This window comes from Pholis gunnellus (assembly GCF_910591455.1).
Source record: "Pholis gunnellus genome assembly, chromosome: 22".
NCBI lineage: Eukaryota > Metazoa > Chordata > Actinopteri > Perciformes > Pholidae > Pholis > Pholis gunnellus.
In genome coordinates this window covers 5929571-5949574 of record NC_136549.1, presented here as the reverse complement: position 1 = coordinate 5949574, position 20004 = coordinate 5929571, and the positions used below count along the sequence as shown (strand labels likewise).

At 44.5% G+C, this 20004-nt stretch overlaps 1 protein-coding gene across 1 annotated transcript in view; it reads left to right on the top strand.

Moving 5' to 3' along the window:
- Window positions 1-5804: 5804 nt before the first annotated feature.
- syn3 (synapsin III) overlaps window positions 5805-20004 on the top strand; it is a gene marked incomplete at both ends in the record, with an annotated part of 85303 nt that continues 71103 nt past the window's right edge. Inside the window, one exon of the mRNA XM_079183746.1 lies at window positions 5805-6241. Within this exon, the coding sequence (XP_079039872.1) occupies window positions 5805-6241 (437 nt within the window). The remainder of the gene's footprint in view (window positions 6242-20004) is intronic.

Genomic DNA, 20004 nt, shown 5'->3' with positions numbered 1-20004 from the left:
GCACCAGACCTCATAGAGGAAAAGTGCCCAGTTTGTGACGGGAGGAGACTTTGAGATAGAAACAAGTTGTAGTGATGTGGGGGCCGGTTTGTTGTGAATGGAGCTTTGAATCAATATGCTGCTGATGCTGTTTGTATGGAAATCATTCATCAGCAGCCTGTTAGTCATAGCCTAGATATGAATGGAATGGATGGTGCGTTGTATTAAGTAGGGCTGTAGCTTTGTTTTGAAGTGCCAAAAGGCAATATTTTGTGGTTCAGTATCTTTAAGAATTTTTGCATGAAAATGACCAAATACATATCGTCCCACTGATGCCAGTGAATAACGTGCAGGTCTCTACCGAGCTGAGATAAGTTGTCACTTTTAACCTGAAGGTTTCTTGAGATTGTGTTGAGTGAACCTGTCTAATCACTGGATTAGTCCAGCATGCATCGGGAGAAAGAAAGGCCTGTCGGCTCTGCCTCCCACCCGGTCGTCTCATTGTCTTTGTGTGGCTACTAATGTGGCGTCTGCAGTGCAGGTCACTGCGCGGTGACTCGGCTGCGACTCCTCGCCTCGCCCAAGCTCGTCGCCGCTGCTTCCGCAGACACTCTCGCAGCGAGGCGAGACCGGGTTGTGTCGCCGAGCGAGCACACACTCCGTCACTGCAGTCGCCGAGGTTCACAGGAGGACTTTCTCATTCCTGCTGGGCAGTTCTGCAAGTGCAGAAAGCGGCACGATTCTCAGATAAAGCTGTCAAGCTCCATATATTTCTTTTTAATTAAAAGTGGATCTATGTGTGGTTAAGTGTTCTTGTCAAAAATCATGTCCCCCGTTCTCTTATTACGTCTTGTCTGGTTACACTTGAACATGTAACGTCTTTACAAAATAGAGGCAGTGTACTGAAAGTGTTTCACGGCACTGCAATCAACAGCCTAAGCCTAACACTGTCTTCACAAGCTGCCATCTGACAAGTTTTGCAATGGCTGATTAAAATAAGCAGCAGGCCCCCACACACAACCTCCCACAACAACATAACACCGTCTTCTCTGTAGACGTGGTGCTACATCAGAGGCGGCAGCATTAAGTATAGTGGCTTTAAATTCATGCCTTTAATGGGGTTTAAGATATGCGTTCTATCATGTTTCTCTCTCCCAGGTCATATTTGTGGAAAAGATGCAGCGAAGGTTTCTTTGTTTTATTGCCGTCCTGACCATTGAGCAGTTGAGTTAATCAGCCTCAAATAGCTGCTCACCCTTAAATAATTTAATCAGGATTCGGTGATTAGTTTTAGTGCATCGTGATACTCACACAATTGTAAGGAATGACTGAAACTGAATATTACTATGTTTTCCTTGAAATGTAAAAGATAGAATGATGTTTGTTCTTCATGTCGGTGGTCTAGAATTGAAGTTTATTCCAATACTGCATACACATAAGTGTGGCTCACATACAAAATAATTGATTATGAGTGCTAAATATAAATTATCAGCTGTTTTTATAGAGAAATTCTAGAAATGGCTTCCAATATGTAAATCGAGTACTGGCTTTTGTTAAGTTATTTAACCTCATGTAATGGTGTACATTAGATATAAGTGAGTCAAAATGTGTAAATAATGCTTAAATTACAGGTTTGATATGGATCCATAAGTTCAAGACTGGAGCCTTAAAGTGGCAACAGACCACCTTTCACTGTTCACCATCTTAGTTTAGCGTGTTAGTGTGCTAACATTTGCTAATTATGTGATGCTGATAGGGGTCTATTTATTTTTAGCCCGTGTTCAGTAATAAACCAAAGCATTGGATAGAGATTTCAATTTGATGAAGGCGCTATATAAAAAGTCTGTCAGTCACCAAAGTTATTATGATTTATCCTGAGGGGGATATGAATGTCTGTGCCAAATTTCAGATCACCAAAATGAGGAGGGTTCATCCCTCTGGGGACCATGAATGTACATGGTAATCAATTTGAAGAGTGTAAAGTAGTTAATAGTTGCGATATTTAGGTCTGGACCAAAGTGGTGGACTAACTGACCGACGGACTGACCCTAGAGTGTGGATGAAGTACAAGAAAAGTATCTGAAAGATGTCTACCATTTGGCTCATTGTCATATTTAGAGAAATAAGCTTACCGTCAGTCAATAATAAACTCAAAATAACACACTGTAATCTGAAATGCTGTAAATGAGAGTCATACTGAAGTTAAGAAAGGCAAGAAGAAAGCCTCACAGTCTCCTTTTTAACTGAAACATAACTAATAAGCCCAACGAAGGCGGAAGCATCGGATGGAAACAAGAACATAACCATGATTTCATTATCCTCAGAGCCTGGAGCCAGGATTACATACAAAATAGGTCAAGGAAATACATTCAAAAGGGTCTACAGAGAATACTTAGCATTTTATGTGTACTTATCATATATAGATATTTTTTAGATATAGTTTTCAGTGGAGATTTGGGGCTAATTGGCGCTAGAGGAAAGTACAGGAAATCAACTAAATCTACAGGTAGCATCCTCTGAGGACCATGAATATATTTATGTCAAAGACATCAAGATGTCTTGCTCTGGACCTGTACGTGTTGGACATACGGACAGACATGTGGACAAACTGACCGACATTGATAAATAAATCAAAACATTAGCTACAGTACCCATGGCAACAGCTCTGACTCCAAGGAATGTTGACTGAGAAACTCCAGGTGGTAACTGTCATTACCATCCTTCCCGCACGGTTATTTATATTTCTACCCCCAGAGTGCCTTGGGGCAGGATGAAACGACCTCCCGTCCCAACGTTTGGTCTCTCTGCGCTCCCCCCAATCTATTTAATTTCCTTCTCCTCACTTTGAGGTTACCCTCCCAGCCCCCCCCAGCTCAGACTGTCATGAATAATAACGCCACTGCTGGACAGCAGGGAGACACACAAACATAGAGTCTACCAGTGTTGGACAATGACTGATGATCTGGCCTGGTGTGTGTGTGGTGTGAGAAGGGTTAACACCAGCATATAAAGTCATGCATTTGTTTTTAGGAGACGGCAGGTAACTCAAAAGAAAGAAAAGGATATTAATGCGACTTAAAGACGACAGAATGTAAGCGTTGGTTGTTAAATGATATGAAAGTCGCCTGCAACGGAACATAAACCTAGAATACAACAAGCAGTGGCCACCACGGGGCATTTCTGCCCCTCGCCGCCAATTAACCACACTTCCAAAAAATAGATGCACGAAGTCCGCATTGTTATTCAAACCGCACAATTATCGAGGGGCACATGGTTCATTCAAAAGCCACCCTCGAGTACGCCTCGTACTGCTTGTCCCTAACACGTTTGTCAACGCTTCTAGCAGGCTTTGGTGTGTAACTTCACAGGACAGCCATCGGAATACGTGATAGATTCAGCAGATAATCAGGATGCAAAAAAAAAAACACTGAGACCAGCAGGAAGGAACTGCACATCTCCGCTGAGCTGTGTCTTCATCAATTACAAGATTTGTAAATGTAGAATAAGTACCACACACACTTTACTGCAGCAGGGGTCCCAGGGTCTGCTGTGGCATCCTCCTGCTCTCCCCCCCATCATTACGGGTTTGTCAGCAGTACTGGAGCACGGGGTTCCCGTGGTTTCCTCCCAGTGTGGACACTCTGCAGAGAGCGTCACTCGTCCTCAGGCAGAGAGAGAGAAAGCAGCTCACTGGGTGTCGAGAAAGCGGGGGGAATGTGCCAGCGGTGTAAAGATAGTGATTTTCAGCAGACGGCTCCTTTTCTGTCCGACGAGATCAAGTCGCCACAAAGAGGGCCAATCAGTGGCCCCCGGGACTGTAATTGCCGCCGCTTGGTTGTTCGTCTTTATGCTGTCTGTTTTCCCAGCAATTTCCTATAATTTGACTGGAGCCCTGCTGGCTTGCGTGGTGGTTGACACACGTGCATGGTCCCCAGGGGGAAGCCCCTCCACTCCGTGATGGGACAGGCTGTTCAGCCCGGCTGCTGGAGGGCGGTTTACATCTCCACAGTTTTGGTTGTTATTCCTCGTGACAACGAGCATCTTCTCCGCTGACATTCCCTGAGGGAAAAAACACTGAATCCCCAAACTCAATTATTAAAGGATTAGTCTCATTTTATACTCTTTTATTACTGTCAACAAATGCCCTGTGGAGTCCAAACCAACAACGAATTAACAATGAATAACGCGTCAATGAGCACCGGGTCACATATTGGGTGATTAACGTGCTCGGTCAATGTTAACGTGATCATAGAGCCCCAAATTAATCCAGGGCGGATAATATATCGATCATTTATTGTTTTTCAATGGAATAGCATGTGATGAAATAATATATCGAGATTGTGATATACAATTAATAACAAGCACAAAATAACTATTTCTCATTTGTCAAGTATTTCATTCGAAATGTAGTTATTTCATAAACTACAGGGTCCCGTTTCTTGAGGCAAATGACTGAGAACGGTCGCTATTTATCTGTTTTAAAGCTGCACTAATCAATATGTATGTATTAGCGGTTTAAAGTGAAAGAGTTGTCTAACTTTATGGGATGTTTAAAGGCTCATTCGTAGTGACGACACCTCAGATTTAGCTCCTTTGGCTCTATGGAGCGTTTTTAAGAGTTGGTTTCATGCCCCGCAACTTTAATGCATCCCGTTAACGTTGCCGGTTAATGGGGAACACATTGCTGCAACTAATTCAGTCTGAGAGAAAATAGACCCCCCCCCCCCCCCCTTTGGGAATCAGTGCAGTACTGGAAACATTACTCCACTGCTGCTACAACAGCGATGATCAGGAGATAGTCCTGCCCACAGATGCTCCGGCAGAAGCTACAACTCTCACGACTTCCTGATGGCGACCGTCAGCCTCCATTAACGTGTGAAGACGAAACATTTGCCCCGCTTCCTGTTCAGACCCCCCCCCCCCCTTTAACTGGGAAGAACGCCGCTGCAAAACATCCGCCTGAGACGTGACGCCTCAATAAGAAATGCACTTTCATCCCAGCCCGAGCTCCCTTTACTATGAGAGCGCCCTAGTTTAAATCAGGTTTAAGGGTTTCTCTCCCCCTCCGCTGGCACGCTTGCTTCGTTGCAGTTTCATAGCGAATCTGTTGGAATGTGTCTTCTCCTCCACGCTGCGTTACATAACGGTTTCCTCTCTCTGCTTCACAAAGACGTGAGCTGTGAATCACCGCTTCCAACTTTGCACCATCGCCGCCGCGTCACTGAGTTATTTGCCGGCGGTTTCTGATAATAGTCTTATCAGCTTTTGTTTTTTGCACCTTCCTGAGCTTGACATTTATCTCGCAGACTCTTCACCTCAGATCTGACGTTCGCTAATTAGTGTGAACTTCTGAAAGCAGAAAAGCATCACGTGTTTAACGAGTTCCATCTGAACCGTGTGTGTGTGTGTGTGTGTGTGTGTGTAACAAACTCGAATCCTGAGGGACGACCACGCATACTGTAGCTTGTCAAACTTCTCACCAACAGCTGCTCTGCCTTGAGCATCGTCACTCGCTACGCACACGTAACATTACGTAATGTGTAAATATGTGGATTTAACTTAAACCTCACCGTGGCCCTTTTCATACAGTAGTGGGCCATCAAAGCTTTGGGTGGCGTTGCACATTACACCTTCTTCATCTACTCTTTCAGAATGCGGAACAGGGGCCTCAATGGATTTAAACAACATTTATCTTAATAACATAATGTGTTAGAAACACTGATTTTGAACAGGTCCTTTGCCCCCCCCTCCCTCCTTTGTGCAGGATTTCCGGCATTCTTTCCCCCTAACTTCCTCTGGCCTGACGGACCCACCAGCCCACCACCATGAACTACCTCCGCCGGCGTCTGTCAGACAGCAGCTTCGTGGCCAACCTGCCCAACGGCTACATGATGGACCTGCAGAGGCCGACCCCTCCGGGCTCGTCCACCTCCTCCACCTCCTCCCCCGCCTCTCCGGCCACAGAGAGGCGGCAGCCCCCGAGCATCCCGCCCCCGGCCTCCAACCCAGCCCCGGCCCCGGCACCGGGCTCCGGCTCGGGCTCGGGCTCCGGCTCGGCTCCTGGCGCGGGCGGGTTCCTCAGCTCCTTCTCCAGCGTGGTGAAGAGCGCTCAGATGGCCCAGAACGTCGCTGCCGCTGCACACGCCAAGTCAGCGGCGGCGACGGCGGCGGAAGGAGCCTCGACAGGAAGCAGTCAGCCGCCTAAACCTGTCGTACGCAAGCCCAAGATCATGCTGGTCATTGACGATCAGCACACAGACTGGTGAGTGCACGTCTCCATCGCCTGTGTGTGTGTGTGTGTGTGTGTGTGTGTGTGTGTGTGTGTGTGTGCGTGGGTTGTTTACATTTTTCCTGCATGTTTTTGGAATTCCGGTTCTTATGTCTAGAAGAGAAATAATTAAATTTTCGTGATTAATTTGTCTCAAACCAGTTCCTAGTTAACAGATAATGAGCTGAACCGTGACTTATTTGAGCAGCGTCTGAAGAAGAGAAGCATTTCCAAAGCATTTCTTGTGGTTCTGAAAGAAGTGCGACATCTTATTGTTCACGACAGACTCGTAGGTCCTTGGCTGCTGTAGGCTTACACCATGGCTGTCATGGTAACGACAGGGAAGGTGCTTTTCCTCTGAAGATCATTTTAATGAACTTTAATGGGAAGAAATAGGTTCATCTCTCAACAGCAACACATACGTGCACAGGAATTGATTTCCAGAGCTGCAGTGAAGACGTGCAGCAGTCTATCATGTTTGTCCCACCCAATCGATAAACCGCTCTTCCCCTTCATGAATTGTTATTCTGTCGGCTGACGTTTGGTGGTAAATCAACCCCCAGTGAAGCCGTTACCAGTCATTTCCAGCCCCCCTTTTGAATTTATCCGCACAATTAGCCGGCACCATTATGTACCGAAGCATCTGAGGCTCTGCTGGGAAATCGCGTCTTAAAAAAAAAGAAAGATCACTGGATTAAAAGCGCCCCGATGACAAAATGTGTCAAAAGCACCGGGATGGCTTTCCATATTCTGCAAAGGCACGCGGCCTCTTTTCTGTAATCCCACTGGCTGTAATTCCCAAAAAGGGCCCGATCGTCCTCACATCCCCGTGTTTGTGAAAGGAGTCCACAGATGATCGTCCGGGCTCATTCTGACTCTCTGAGGGGACCCTCCTCACTCTAAACAGCTCCTTGTATAGAGAGGGAATAGCGGAGGCTGTGATAAGTGGTTGGCTGCTTCACGGGGTTAGTTGACACAGCAACACCTGTTTGATATCATGCAATCCGCTGCAGCAGCCCTGCAATACGCCCGACCTCTGTGAAGGTGTGAGACGTTTGTTGGTCGTTCGTAAGGCCACAGCTTGTGGTAATGTGTTGGATTGCATTCATTCCAAGTTGTGGCAGAGACTCGGCCTTCTGCACCAATATGTTGTGCGAGTTGGTTTTTCTTTATTGTACGTTCATGCATTTTCTTATTCCTTTTTGGTTGATTTGGTTGATCAGCTACTATGGATCAAGCTCCGAAAAATGCTAGATCCTACATTTCCCAAAATGCAACTGCACTCTCCAGAGGCACAGAACGATGAACAGTACGCTTCATGACAAGTAAACTGAGCTTTATTTGTAAAATGGTTGAAGTGCCCCTTTAAACATGGAGCACACTACTGTCCCCTCTGTGGCTGTCTCAAATGGAACATCCAAGAAATATAGATTTTTAACATCAATATTTAATATTCATCATTATAGAGTACTTTTCAATAAAAAAAACAAACATTTTTTATTTATTTTGATTTGGAGGTTCCTTTTCTGTCCACTGAGCGGCGCTGTAGTTCAATTCTCAGCTTGACAGAAACGCTCGTGGGTTGCTTTGATATTTCTGTGTAGCAGTGAAGGCCTGTTGCCAGCAGATGGCGACGTGTGACAGCCTCAGAGGTGAATGTGACACACTCTTCCTCTTCCTCTGTAATCAACAGCAGCTCTCCTCAGTCAAAGCAGACTGAAATGATTCTTACAGTAATGCATCGATCTTGAGAGTTAACACCAGGACCCAATTCCAGGGCTCCCATTGCTATGCTAAACCTCAGACCGGAGGTTTTTAAACTATGAGGACCTCCTAGGCCCTAGGAGGTCCACTCCAGATACAAAAGTTAAAACAAAAAACAAGGGACCTTATAACATCACGTCTGTTAAAATGATCGGTTAAGTTACATGATGTTCGTAGCTGACAAGCTAGCGGTCCTGCTTGTCCAAGGTAACGTTAGCAGAAGGGTATTCAGTTGGTTGTAATCTGAAACCACAATAGTGGTTATTGTCTTTTTATTCTGTGATTTTGTAGTTAAATTCTGTTTTCTTGAATATGGGTATTTTGGATTACGTTAAAGTCATTTATTTTCCGTTAAATGATAAATTGCACACTTGGTTTAGAGATTTATTTGTTTGGTATTTGTTTCATGTTATGTTGGTATTTGATTAGAATTTGTGAAAGACGCTATTTTTGATAAATAAAAGTAATCGGAAAATGTTACGGACGTCTTTTTATTTGGGTCATAGGAGAGCCATCTGAACCCCCTTATTGCTCCATCGAGGACAGCAGAACAATTAAAGTTGAACTTGCAGATTATCCATTTTCTCACTGAGCTCTCTCAGAATTTGAGTAACGGGGAATGTGTTCTTTTGACTGCCTAAAAATGTACCCATCAGTAACTGTGATATGACAAGATGACCGTGTCATATCACAATTTCATTTTGATACTGTGCAATTATTCAATGATCTATCCAGGCCAACAGTATGTACCTGACAGTACTCTTGTACCTCTACCTCTGTTTGTTGCAAAGTAAAAACACAAATGTACCTTGAAGTTATTTTCTATGTAGTTCCTTATTTTGTCATCATCTGTGCCTCTCCAGTGTTGGTCAGTTCTATATGCTCATGTTGAAATAAACTACAGCAGTGTTGTAAAAAAATGATGATAATCTTATGAATTAATTAAGTTCCCACATTGCTTCCTCCTTATTCATTAACGTCACATCTTGTTCCCTTGCACCTACATGTGTGCGGCATTACGTTCTGTACTAGTAAACAATCAGTACACATTTCAATTATTTATGATTTAGTTATAATTCAATTGGGAAGAATTATTCTGCACGTTGCGGCCCGTAATCTAAAGCTTTCCCCATTTTATTTATACCAACATGTAATATTATGATTATCAATACTTAACAGTACTAACAGTAATGCCTTTGAGTCAAATGAAAATCAAAATATTAAATTATCACTTGCACAATATTTATTGTATGTTAATTGTCATACATTGTCCGATTTTTGAAATATATTAGAAATATTATCAGAATCAGCTTTATTGGCCACGTATGCTTACGCTTACATGGAATTTGTCTCGGGTTTCCACTCCGCTCTCAATGTACATACACACATTTACAATAAACAAGAACAAATATATATAAAGAATAAAAAAGGGAACAGATATAGATATAAACATTTAACAGCTATATACAATATAAGTATAAATATATATCCAAAAGAAAAAGAGTGTATATATATATATATATATATATATATATATATATATATATATATATATATAAATGACTGTAATGTAATGTAATATATATATATATATACACATGTGAACATAAACCTATAAACAATGGCAATGGAATTGAGGTGATAGTGCAAACAGAGGTAGTAGTACAAAAAGAGGTAGTAGTACAAACAGAGGTAGTAGTGCAATATGACTTATTTATTGTTCAACAGAGTGACGGCCAGTGGAAAGAATCCGTTGTAGTCTCTTTCTGTCCTGTTTGGTGGCCGATCCAAACCACACAGTGATAGAGGAGCAGAGGACCAGCTGTTCAACCTCCCGTCTGTACGCAGACTCATCACCGTCTCTGATGAGGCCGATCACCGCTGTTTCGTCTGCGAACACATTTAGAAAGTTTGTCATACATTTATTTGTATGCGTACAGTTCACATGAACATACGTATGTGACAAATGCAAGACCTTGAGGTTTTTAGAATTATCATTTCTCGTTCAGCCTGAACCGTCTGTCTGCTTCTTGGTTTGTGATCCGATGCAAAGAGCTGCTGACGGCTTCCTGTGTGTGTGAGGAGCTTCCCAAACCCACCAGCACAGAAGAAGCAGACGGAGACAAACTACGTCCTCTGTGCCGGTGGGGAGGGGGCGCTCCTCGTCCTCTCGGCTGGTGGGTGGAGCGGGTGGTGTCAGGGGTGGAGGGGCAGGGAGGACGTAACTGTACTCACTGGGTCTCGGACTCACTGGGGTGCTGAGAGTGGTTCAATGGTCTGTGGTGGGTCTGGGTCTTCCTGGGATGATGGGTTGGTTGACGTCCACTCTCAACTGCCCCAGGAGTGAGACAAAAGCACAGAGGAGTCCTGCCCTGTGAGACACAAACACAAGAGATGAACACTTTTAACTCAACTATACGACCTTTACATTGTTCAATGATGGAATCTTATTACTGATACTTCTGTAGTGAGGGATTACTTACTCAGCCCACTGAAGGACTGAAAGATCGCCGCTCTCCATCTGGTCCTGTGGTCTTCCATCCTTCTCAGCTGGTCCTGTGGTCCTCCATCCTTCTCATCTGGTCCAGAATGAACACATCTGTTGTCTAGGCGATCCAGGATGTTGCTTCCTGTGTTACAGCCATCGATACCTGAGTAAAAGAGACTTGGAAACTTTTTCTTAACGTTAGTAATTTTTATTAGTTAGTTTTTGTTAGTAATGTTGACTTACCTTTGTCTGCTAAAGACATCTAGACTTTATAAAGAAAAATACACAACAGAATAACAACCATTTACTATTAACTTACCTCTGGTTTCTACATCTAGCATCAACTATTACTCAAACAGAAAATCAACAAAGAAACAATATTTAAAAGCTCTGCTGCAGGATGCTACCTATCGCCAACCCCGCCAGACGCAAGGGAAGGCTGTCTGGTGCTTTATCAGTCCTACCAGACACAAAGGTTTTACAATCCTGCAGCAAACAGGCTGTCAGTGTCAATCCGAGTCACTGTCTTCATCCGACATCCAAAATCCTTTGTAAAAGCGGCCTGAAGTGGAAGGTGGAGACCATCTGTAGTCATCTGCCCGGCTCTTCTTTGTGGAGGGAACGAGGCCTGAAGTGGAGGGCGCCGATTCTCTGTCGTCCTCTTCTCTCGTCCTCTTCGTGGAGGATCCGAGGCCTGAAGTGGAGGGCGCCGACTCTCTGTAGTCCTCTTCTCTGGTCCTCTTCGTGGAGGATCCGAGGCCTGAAGTGGAGGGCGCCGACTCTCTGTAGTCCTCTTCTCTGGTCCTCTTCGTGGAGGATCCGAGGCCTGAAGTGGAGGGCGCCGACTGCCTGTCGTCCTCACCGTTCCTCTTCCTCTTCACACTCACCTGCCTTGGGCGGTCCTCATCGCTGCTGTCCTCGGTGGACTCTTCTGACCCCCGGAAGACTGGGGACGGAGGCAAAAGAGGTTCAATCAATTCCTCAGCTTCCTCTTCTTCCTCCCCTTCCACTACTTCATCGGGGCCCATGGATTCGTACCCAGAATCTTCGCTCTCCCAGTCGGGCTCGTCCTCTTCCTCCTCATCCTCAGAGTAGCGCGCGTGAATCCAGTTACCCCTGATGACGACCTGCACCCGACCTCCACCCAAAGCGGCGTGCTCAAGCACAATCTCATGTTCCTCTTCATCATCAGAAGAGAAGTAGTCCGGGAGATTACCTTGTTCTCCGTCGAGAATCCTGATGTCTTCAGGGTGGCCGTCTTCAGGGAAGCCGTCTTCAAGGAGGACGTCTTCAAGGAAGCCGTCTTCAGGGAGGAAGTCTTCAAGGAGGACATCTTCAAGGAGGACGTCTTCAGGGAAGCCGTATTCAGGGAAGCCGTATTCAGGGAAGCCGTATTCAGGGAAGCCGTCTTCAGGGAGGACGTCTTCAAGGAGGACGTCTTCAGGGAGGACGTCTTCAAGGAGGACATCTTCAAGGAAGCCGTCTTCAAGGAGGACGTCTTCAAGAAAGCCGTCTTCAAGGAGGACGTCTTCAGGGAAGCCGTCTTCAGGGAGGACGTCTTCAAGGAGGACGTCTTCAAGGAAGCCGTCTTCAAGGAGGACGTCTTCAAGGAAGCCGTCTTCAGGGAGGACGTCTTCAAGGAGGACGTCTTCAAGGAAGCCGTCTTCAGGGAGGACGTCTTCAAGGAGGACGTCTTCAAGGAAGCCGTATTCAAGGAGGACGTCTTCAAGGAGGATGTCTTCAAGGAAGCCGTCTTCAGGGAGGATGTCTTCAAGGAGGACGTCTTCAGGGAGGATGTCTTCAAGGAAGCCGTCTTCAAGGAGGACGTCTTCAGGGAAGCCGTCTTCAGGGAGGATGTCTTCAGGGAGGATGTCTTCAGGGAGGCCATCTTGTGCAGGACGTTCAACGGCGAGGTCGACACCAGCTAAGAGGGAAACATCTAAACAGTCAGGATTTTTCGTAACATGAAATATTTCTGGATTACATGAAGCAATAATCAAAATTAAAATTAGAAAAGACGACAGCAGATCCAAAGTAACTAGGACTGCACTACACGACTCGCATAAAGTCCCCAACACGCAAGAGAGTTCACCTTTAAACATTTATACCAAACATAGTGTAGCTCTGCCTGTTAGTTTGAACAGAGAACACATAACAAAAGAACTATATTAATAATGATAAAAGTAATAAATATTATTATTGTCGTTATAGATATTATCCTTATTACCGAAACAACAGAGTAGGGTGAGAGGAGCAGCTGGCCACGCGCTTTTACGCACGGGCTTGTCCCACGTCCCCAGTCAGCGGGTCAATTAACCGACTGTTGAGTAGTCGTGAGCTCTGGACAAAGACGTTCATTTTGCATTTGTGTGGACGAAACGGTCAATGGCTTGCAATAAACAATGTGAACGTATTTGTTGAACTACGTGCGTCACGGCGCACAGTGAAACGTGTCCACATTAATCCAACATGACTAACCTCTTTAGTTTATAACTTATTATTCTCCCGGTTTATGAGTTGCATATCACAGCACGTGGGGGAAATGCAGCACGCGCACATGCAGCCCCGTACAGTTACTTAACAGATTGCTCTCTTGTCCCTCGAAAACCAAATATCACAACAACGACCAAAGCGCATCTCAATGTTAAATGTTTGTGATAAATGATTATGTAATATGATGAAGTAAAAGGAGCAGATGTTTGTTCAATAACTCAAGTGTCAACAGTCAAACCCACTCAGGGTCGCATCGTGGCCTGGTTTGATGACGTAGCTACGTCCTGACATTAAAATGTATATTTCTGAAAATGGAACATTTTCATAAAAGGCTAAATGCATGCAAGTTGTGCACCATGGTAACCATATATATGGTTACCATGGTGCACAACTTGCATGCATTTAGCCTTTTATGAAAATGTTATATATAATATACATTTTAATGTTAAAATAGGAAGATTTGATGCCTTCAAGTAACTGTGTTTAAACCACTACACTATTGTGAACACATTCCACAGAAGTTCTGCCACATTTAAGACATTCTGTCACTCAAATAATCAGTTTACACGAGTGTCTGTTTCCAACGGGCCTGATAATATAGTGTCAACACCTTTAAACTCAAAACGTTTCACTGATTTCTAAACTGAGAATGCTTTAAATGGTTTGAAGGGGATGAATCAAAAGAAAAATGCTAAATTAAATGCAAACGTGTACAGTTACCGTACTTACCTTCCCAGTTAGCGTTGATGTTGGCCATCTTCAGTCTCTTCTGTTGCCCACGATGATCTAGTAGTTTAGTTCTCCAACAAGTCTTGTAAAAAGTAGCTTTCTCAAGAAGTTAAAAACTCAAAGAGTTGGCTCTCCACAGTTTAGATTCAAAAGAGGTGTTCAGCTCAAGAGTTGTTCCGCTCAAAAGTTGTTCTGCTCGTGTTGAAATCCAAATGCAAAGTGAGGATCAGAACGTTCTGAGGCCTTAAGTAACCTCGGTCGTTTCCATGGCATCCAGCGATGCATGCGTGTGATTGGCCAAGACAGAAAGAGAGAAATATTAATTATTTTCTCTTATATGTAATATATTTTTTATTTGATTTATACTAGTTATTTTTATTTTATCTTTCAGTGCTCTATTACCATTGAGTAGAGCTATGAGTTGTAAACATATACAACCCGTCTCTATACAACCAGTGGCGGGCCGTGCATTTTACTGCTCGTTCACGAGAGTGCAGAACGTACGTGCTTTAACGTCAAAACACCAGAAAATTCTCCAATAACACCATGAACAAGTCGCTAGATTTGTAAAGAGACACTACGAGAAAAAACATGCTAATACTTCAACAAGCTATCAGAGAGCGACCGTGCTAGAAAAGTGAAGCAACTCCAAGATAACTTGGCCACACAGCAGCGGTCTTTTTCGCGGGCCCACGAGTCAAATGCATACCTGCAAACTTGTTGCTTTTTCAGCGAAATTAGCGGTTTTGAATGAAAATATATCATCCATCTGATCCGTAGATGTTTTCTCTTTAGGGGGGGGGGGGGGGGGGGGGGTCATCTGGCCAGCCAGCGTTTCTCAGATTGGATTGAGACGAGGAAAAAAGGTGATGACGTGATCTTCGCAATAAAACATCTTTGATGTGTCGAGTCTTGGCCAATCAGCGTTAAGATGTCTACACCGTCTTTCCCTCCGTTACAGTTCAGACTTGCTCGGTTAAGGATAACGTCCACTGCATGCGGAACTTTGTTTAACATTCGTCATTATCGCGATTTAGGAGGAAAAAAAACGTAACGCGATGAAACATGCCCGGTTCAGTTCACGCGGTCACTCGTTAACGTTAAACCGGAACACCGGCGGATCTGCTGGCAGGTTGTTTTTTGTAACTCAAAGTAGAATGAGGATGATTTCGTGGTGACAATAACTTTTAAGACCACGATGATGAGGCCCAGATACTGATGAGATGATGAGGTCAAAGAGCTTCAGGGAGAGGACGCTGTTTGTGTAGCGCAGCTTGATGCAGGGCTGAGATGTGAAGGAGCTGGGCCTGGATAAAGGTGGAGCTGGGCCTGGATAAAGGTGGAGGTCTACTCTAAACAGACGTGAGTACAGCTTCCTGCTGTCGCAGTGTTTTAGAAATATTGATAAGGCAGGGTATGCTAAATGCTGCCTCTGCTCCAAGAGATGAACTACAGTAACAAGGGCTCACGTGCCCTCTCATCACACTCCCAGACACTGTTCACTGTGATGACCACAGCCAGGGTACTTCCGGTCCCAACAGGGCCCTGAAGTAATGATAGAGAGGGTTAAGGTGCCTGTATCTTCATTTCAGCAGGTTGCTAATGCAGAGGTGTGTATATATCACAGCTATTACTTTACTCTTCATTCTAATTTAAATAATTGAACTGGATTGAATGCATATTATTTGCAAATAGAAGATAGGCCACAATTCTAACAGCTTTACAGTAACAGTGGAAGTTAATACAGTAACGGGGTTCAATGAAAACTAATCACTTTATTTGTACAGTCGATGGTTCTCACTACTCTTGCTATCTTTGTTTTTAAATGACAAACTTTTGAAAATGAGACCTCGTTCTCAATGGATTTTGTCTACATAAAAGGTTAATAATAATAATAGATTGAAAAAAACTATCCAGCTGTTCAACCAGAGCTGAAATACTGATTAATAACTGAATAATATATTAGTTTTTTGCTTAAAGTAAATGTCTTACCACTTAATTTTCTTCTCAGAGTGCACCAGAATGCTACATTTTAAAGATCATATTTAAAATAAAATTATCCCTGCTGTGTCATTGAAAATATAATTATTAAATAATAGTGTATGTATAGGCAACTTGTATTGTTTAAAATAATGTCAGCAGGGACCGTTGGCCCTTGGGCATCTTCACATTATCAAATCTGGCCCTCTTTGAAAAAAGTTTGGACACCCCTGTCCTAGGGGGAGATGTGGGGGAGGCAGGTAGAGAGGTGAGGCAACGATACCCCATGAGGTGAAAGAGACGGGTGCGTGCCAGGTTTCTAAAGACAACGGGCAGTTAGTTATTGTGGTTTTGTTCGCTCACCAACACAATTAACGGAGCACAGCGATTTGCGTCAAAAAGTGCGCTTCCTCTCATGAGCTATTACTCACTCACATGAAGCCGTGACCTCTTTTTAGATTTAATGTCACTTACACTGGCTGTCGTGGAATCTTTTTTTCTGACAATTGTGTAAAAGAAAAAACAAAAGAGAATAGCTGGTCCACCTTAATGGTCAGTCCACCTTAAGTGAGCCTGGGATGACTGAAATCAGCAGGTGGAAAGCACAGAAAACCCAGTATTTGGAACTTTTCAATTCAGGACTGATGCGGCAACTGATTGTTAGGAGGGCTTGCTGAAATTGGTTAATTTGTCTTAGTAATGATGCTAATAAGCCAAAATGTGAACAAATGCAGTGGCACAGTCTTCTGAATTTGGTGCAGGTAGAGCACGAAGCAGCAGCTGAACAGTGAAGACCCGCTTTGTCTTTTTCTGTCCCAGCGTTTGCTTTTGGAGACAAAGTGTAACCTGCTTTCAGACACCAGAGTCCTGTGGTGGATCTGTGAGGAGATGGCTCTACTCTGCGCTGCTTTGCTGTTGAAATCTCTGCGCTAGGTGATGAACGTTTCACCCACACTGGCCAAACTTCTGATTTACTTGTCGGCCGTGTAGGGATTGTTTTCCTGGAGTCGTCTTCTACTCCACCTTTTTGTCCTCGTAAACATTTGAGAGGAGCGATGGAGAGATCACTCAGCAGAACCAAAGAGAGATGTAAATGGTTTTCCAAGGACGTTGAACCTGCAATGAAGTTCTACCTGCTAGAACTAGAGGAGCAAGTGAGACGTCAACTGTTGGGACAGCGAGGCGACGTTCATCGAAGCTCAATCTGAGGGCAGAGTCCTCTTAGTACGAGTCTAAAGGCTTAAGAACTGAAGGCAAGAAGGTTCATTTAATGTCACCGCACCTTTCAAACACCGCTGCAAATGAATATGTGAAAACACATTTCTATTGATTTGATCGATTTTCATATAGACGCATGTTTTTTTTCAATAACAAATACATCAAGTTTTAGAAAAGTGCAGATACAAAAAGAAAAGTAATAATAGAAATAAAGGCATCGCTTTTCCTAAATAGTTCATGAAAAACAATTTAAAAAAACTTTGATGGGTCCAAAATGAATGTTTTGTTCATGTCCGTGGAAGATATCTGACCTCTCCAACAAGGCCAACACTTAGTAATCTACATATAATCTAATCTAATAACAATGATATAATAATAACACATTGGTCATCCTCGTATGCCTCAAAGGCAATAACAATCCAGGATTTGTTTTATCCAACATTCTTAGTGTCACATAATTGTGCTCAATGCCCTTATTCAAGTGGTAAAAAGAAAGAAAGAGATGGAAAGAGTAGAAAGAAGTCAAGTCAGTTTTAGAGTTGAAGGAGAGAGACAGAGAGCCAAACAAAGAGGAGAGAAAGAGGTGGAGGCCGAGAAAAGAGCCAAACAAACGACAGAAAAGTGACACTGTGGAGTGATTCTGCTTCCGTTACACACCGTGTCCATCTCTATCAACGAGGCCGAGCGCCATTAACGGACACGTGTCGTGCTCCTTTCCTCTACTTTGGGTTTCTACCAGAGCTCGGTCACATTCTTTAATGTTAACACAATAAAAGCTCTCGGCCCGTCTGAATATACCTGCATTCACCCTCCGGTTGAGTCTGGTTCAACAGACTCTGCGTATAGACTTGTGTATTTCTCCATGGATGGAGTTACTTTGACAGTATACAGCAGTTAGACCTGCTTTATTATACTGGACCTGTGAAGACATTTTAAATACACGTGGGTTTGTTTCAGATAGATAGCAGGTGTCAGCTTTACGTAGGAGTAGATAGAGTATAGGGAGTATATACTCCCACACCAAGACGTTTCTTAATGAATCAGTGTTGTGTCCCGTGTGAAGCCAACTGTATCTGCAGACGCTCAGCTCTGTCACGATAACCAACACCATGAACATTCGTTGAGCGGTATGAATACAACGCGGATGACTCGGAGACACGGTGACGTCCGTCCGTCCGTCCGCTGCCCGTCTTGGGGTTGACTTTCCTCCTGGGCATTCCTGCAGAGAGCCTGAGGTCTCTGGGGAGACGCTGCTCCGTCCTGACAGGCTTGGCCTCCAGCAATGACCGATGCACAATAGCAGCACACAGCACTGAGGCAAAGTCTCCAGGAGCATCACCACCATCACCACCACCACCGACAATCCCTCCTTTTCTATATCTCTCTCTCTCTCTCGCTCTCTCGCTCTCTCGCTCGCTCTCTCGGGCTGACATGTGAGACGTTTTGCCAAGAAGCTGTCGGTCTGTCTGCGCTCTGTTCTGAATGATATGAGCGTCCGATCGCTCCATTCCGGCCCCTCTCTGGCAAAGAGTTTGGTTCTTCATGTACGTAGCCGAGTGTTATGTGACCGCGTGGTAGCCCTGAGCCGTATGAAGAAGCCCACACACCGTTGCTGCTTTACTGTACCTCACCAACAGGGCACACACCTGCAGTTCATCATTAGAAAGCATACCAGAACTATTCAACAAAATAAATAAAAGGTAAAGGCAGTGCATTACCCGTTAACCCTTTAACCCTTTAACCCCAGCGTCTCTTCGTGTCTGAAGCGGTAGCATTGCTGTATGTTTCAGCGTCTACAGAAGTGACAGGTTTGGTGATTTGGCCGAGTGATTTGATTCATTAGCTATGATTAATACTTGTATTCAGCTGCAGCAGGCAGCTACTTCCAGCCCACCATACATCACCCGCCCAGCACCAATGGCCACACGGCTAGTGGCCAAACCCCCCCCTCCCACACACACACACACACACACACACATTGAGAGTTTAAGGCCTTTAAGGTAATATATATACACTGCTAGTGTTATTATGAGGAAACGGTTTCCTGTTGGTGGGAACCTTGCTTCCTTCATGGGAGAAAAGGAGCTAAACCAACACATTGGGATTTTAATCTTCATGTAAAAAAGATGTATTCCAGCACAGGAAATCTCCTTTGTACACATCATAGTATTAGCACAACACCAAGCTTAGCATAGTAGATGCAAATAGAAGCATAGAGAACTGTAAAAAAACAAAATGAAACCGCGAGGGGCATCTGGTTTTGGCAACATGCGTGACTCGTAAGCTTCCTTTTAGTGGGACACAAAAGAAGGAAGATACATTCTCGTGGTAAAAAGAGGAATCCAGCTCCACGCTGTTTATACAGCGGGCGTGTGCACGAGAGCGCCGACCTCTTTGCGGAGCCGAATGTTTACATTTTAAAGCCCCGGCGGCATATAAATTAAATTGATCGCTCGGTCGTGACGACATGTTTTGCAATGCCTTGAAATGCATACCAGTCGTTTTTAGCCGGTGGGCCTGAGGGTCCTGGCTCCCGCTCTTACAGGGGCGGTGGTCCCAAGCGACATGGGGGGGGGGGGCATTGCCTGTCTAGTATTTAGGTCAGTCGAAGATTCACGGCTTCCTAAATTACAGAGAACGAGACGGCGAGAGACCTGAACCTGAACCAGCAGGGAGACGTTAAGAACGAGATCCCCCCTCCGTGTGCTGTAATGACCGATTAAAGGACGGACGCGGCGACATGAAAACCAGCGAGGAGGCAAAAATAAAGTGGTTTTGGTGCGCTCTAAATCCCAAACAGCCTGTCCCAGTAACCCAAGGGCCTCCAGCATGTAGCGCCGACGCAGCCTGGAGCCCTCCGACAGATTGTTAACTGTCCCGCGCCTGCAAGGGGTGAGAGTTCACCGCTGAGCCCGACGGAGCGCTGGGACGCAGCATGGCTGTAAACTACAAAAAGCCCGGTAATCCGGAACCTAACAAGGCTCTCTGTTTTACAGTGTTTAAGTCGATGTCAAAGGAACATGTAGGTCAAGTAAGAGCGAGTGAATACGTTCAGTAGAAGTGCTTCTCCGAATAAGACCTCATT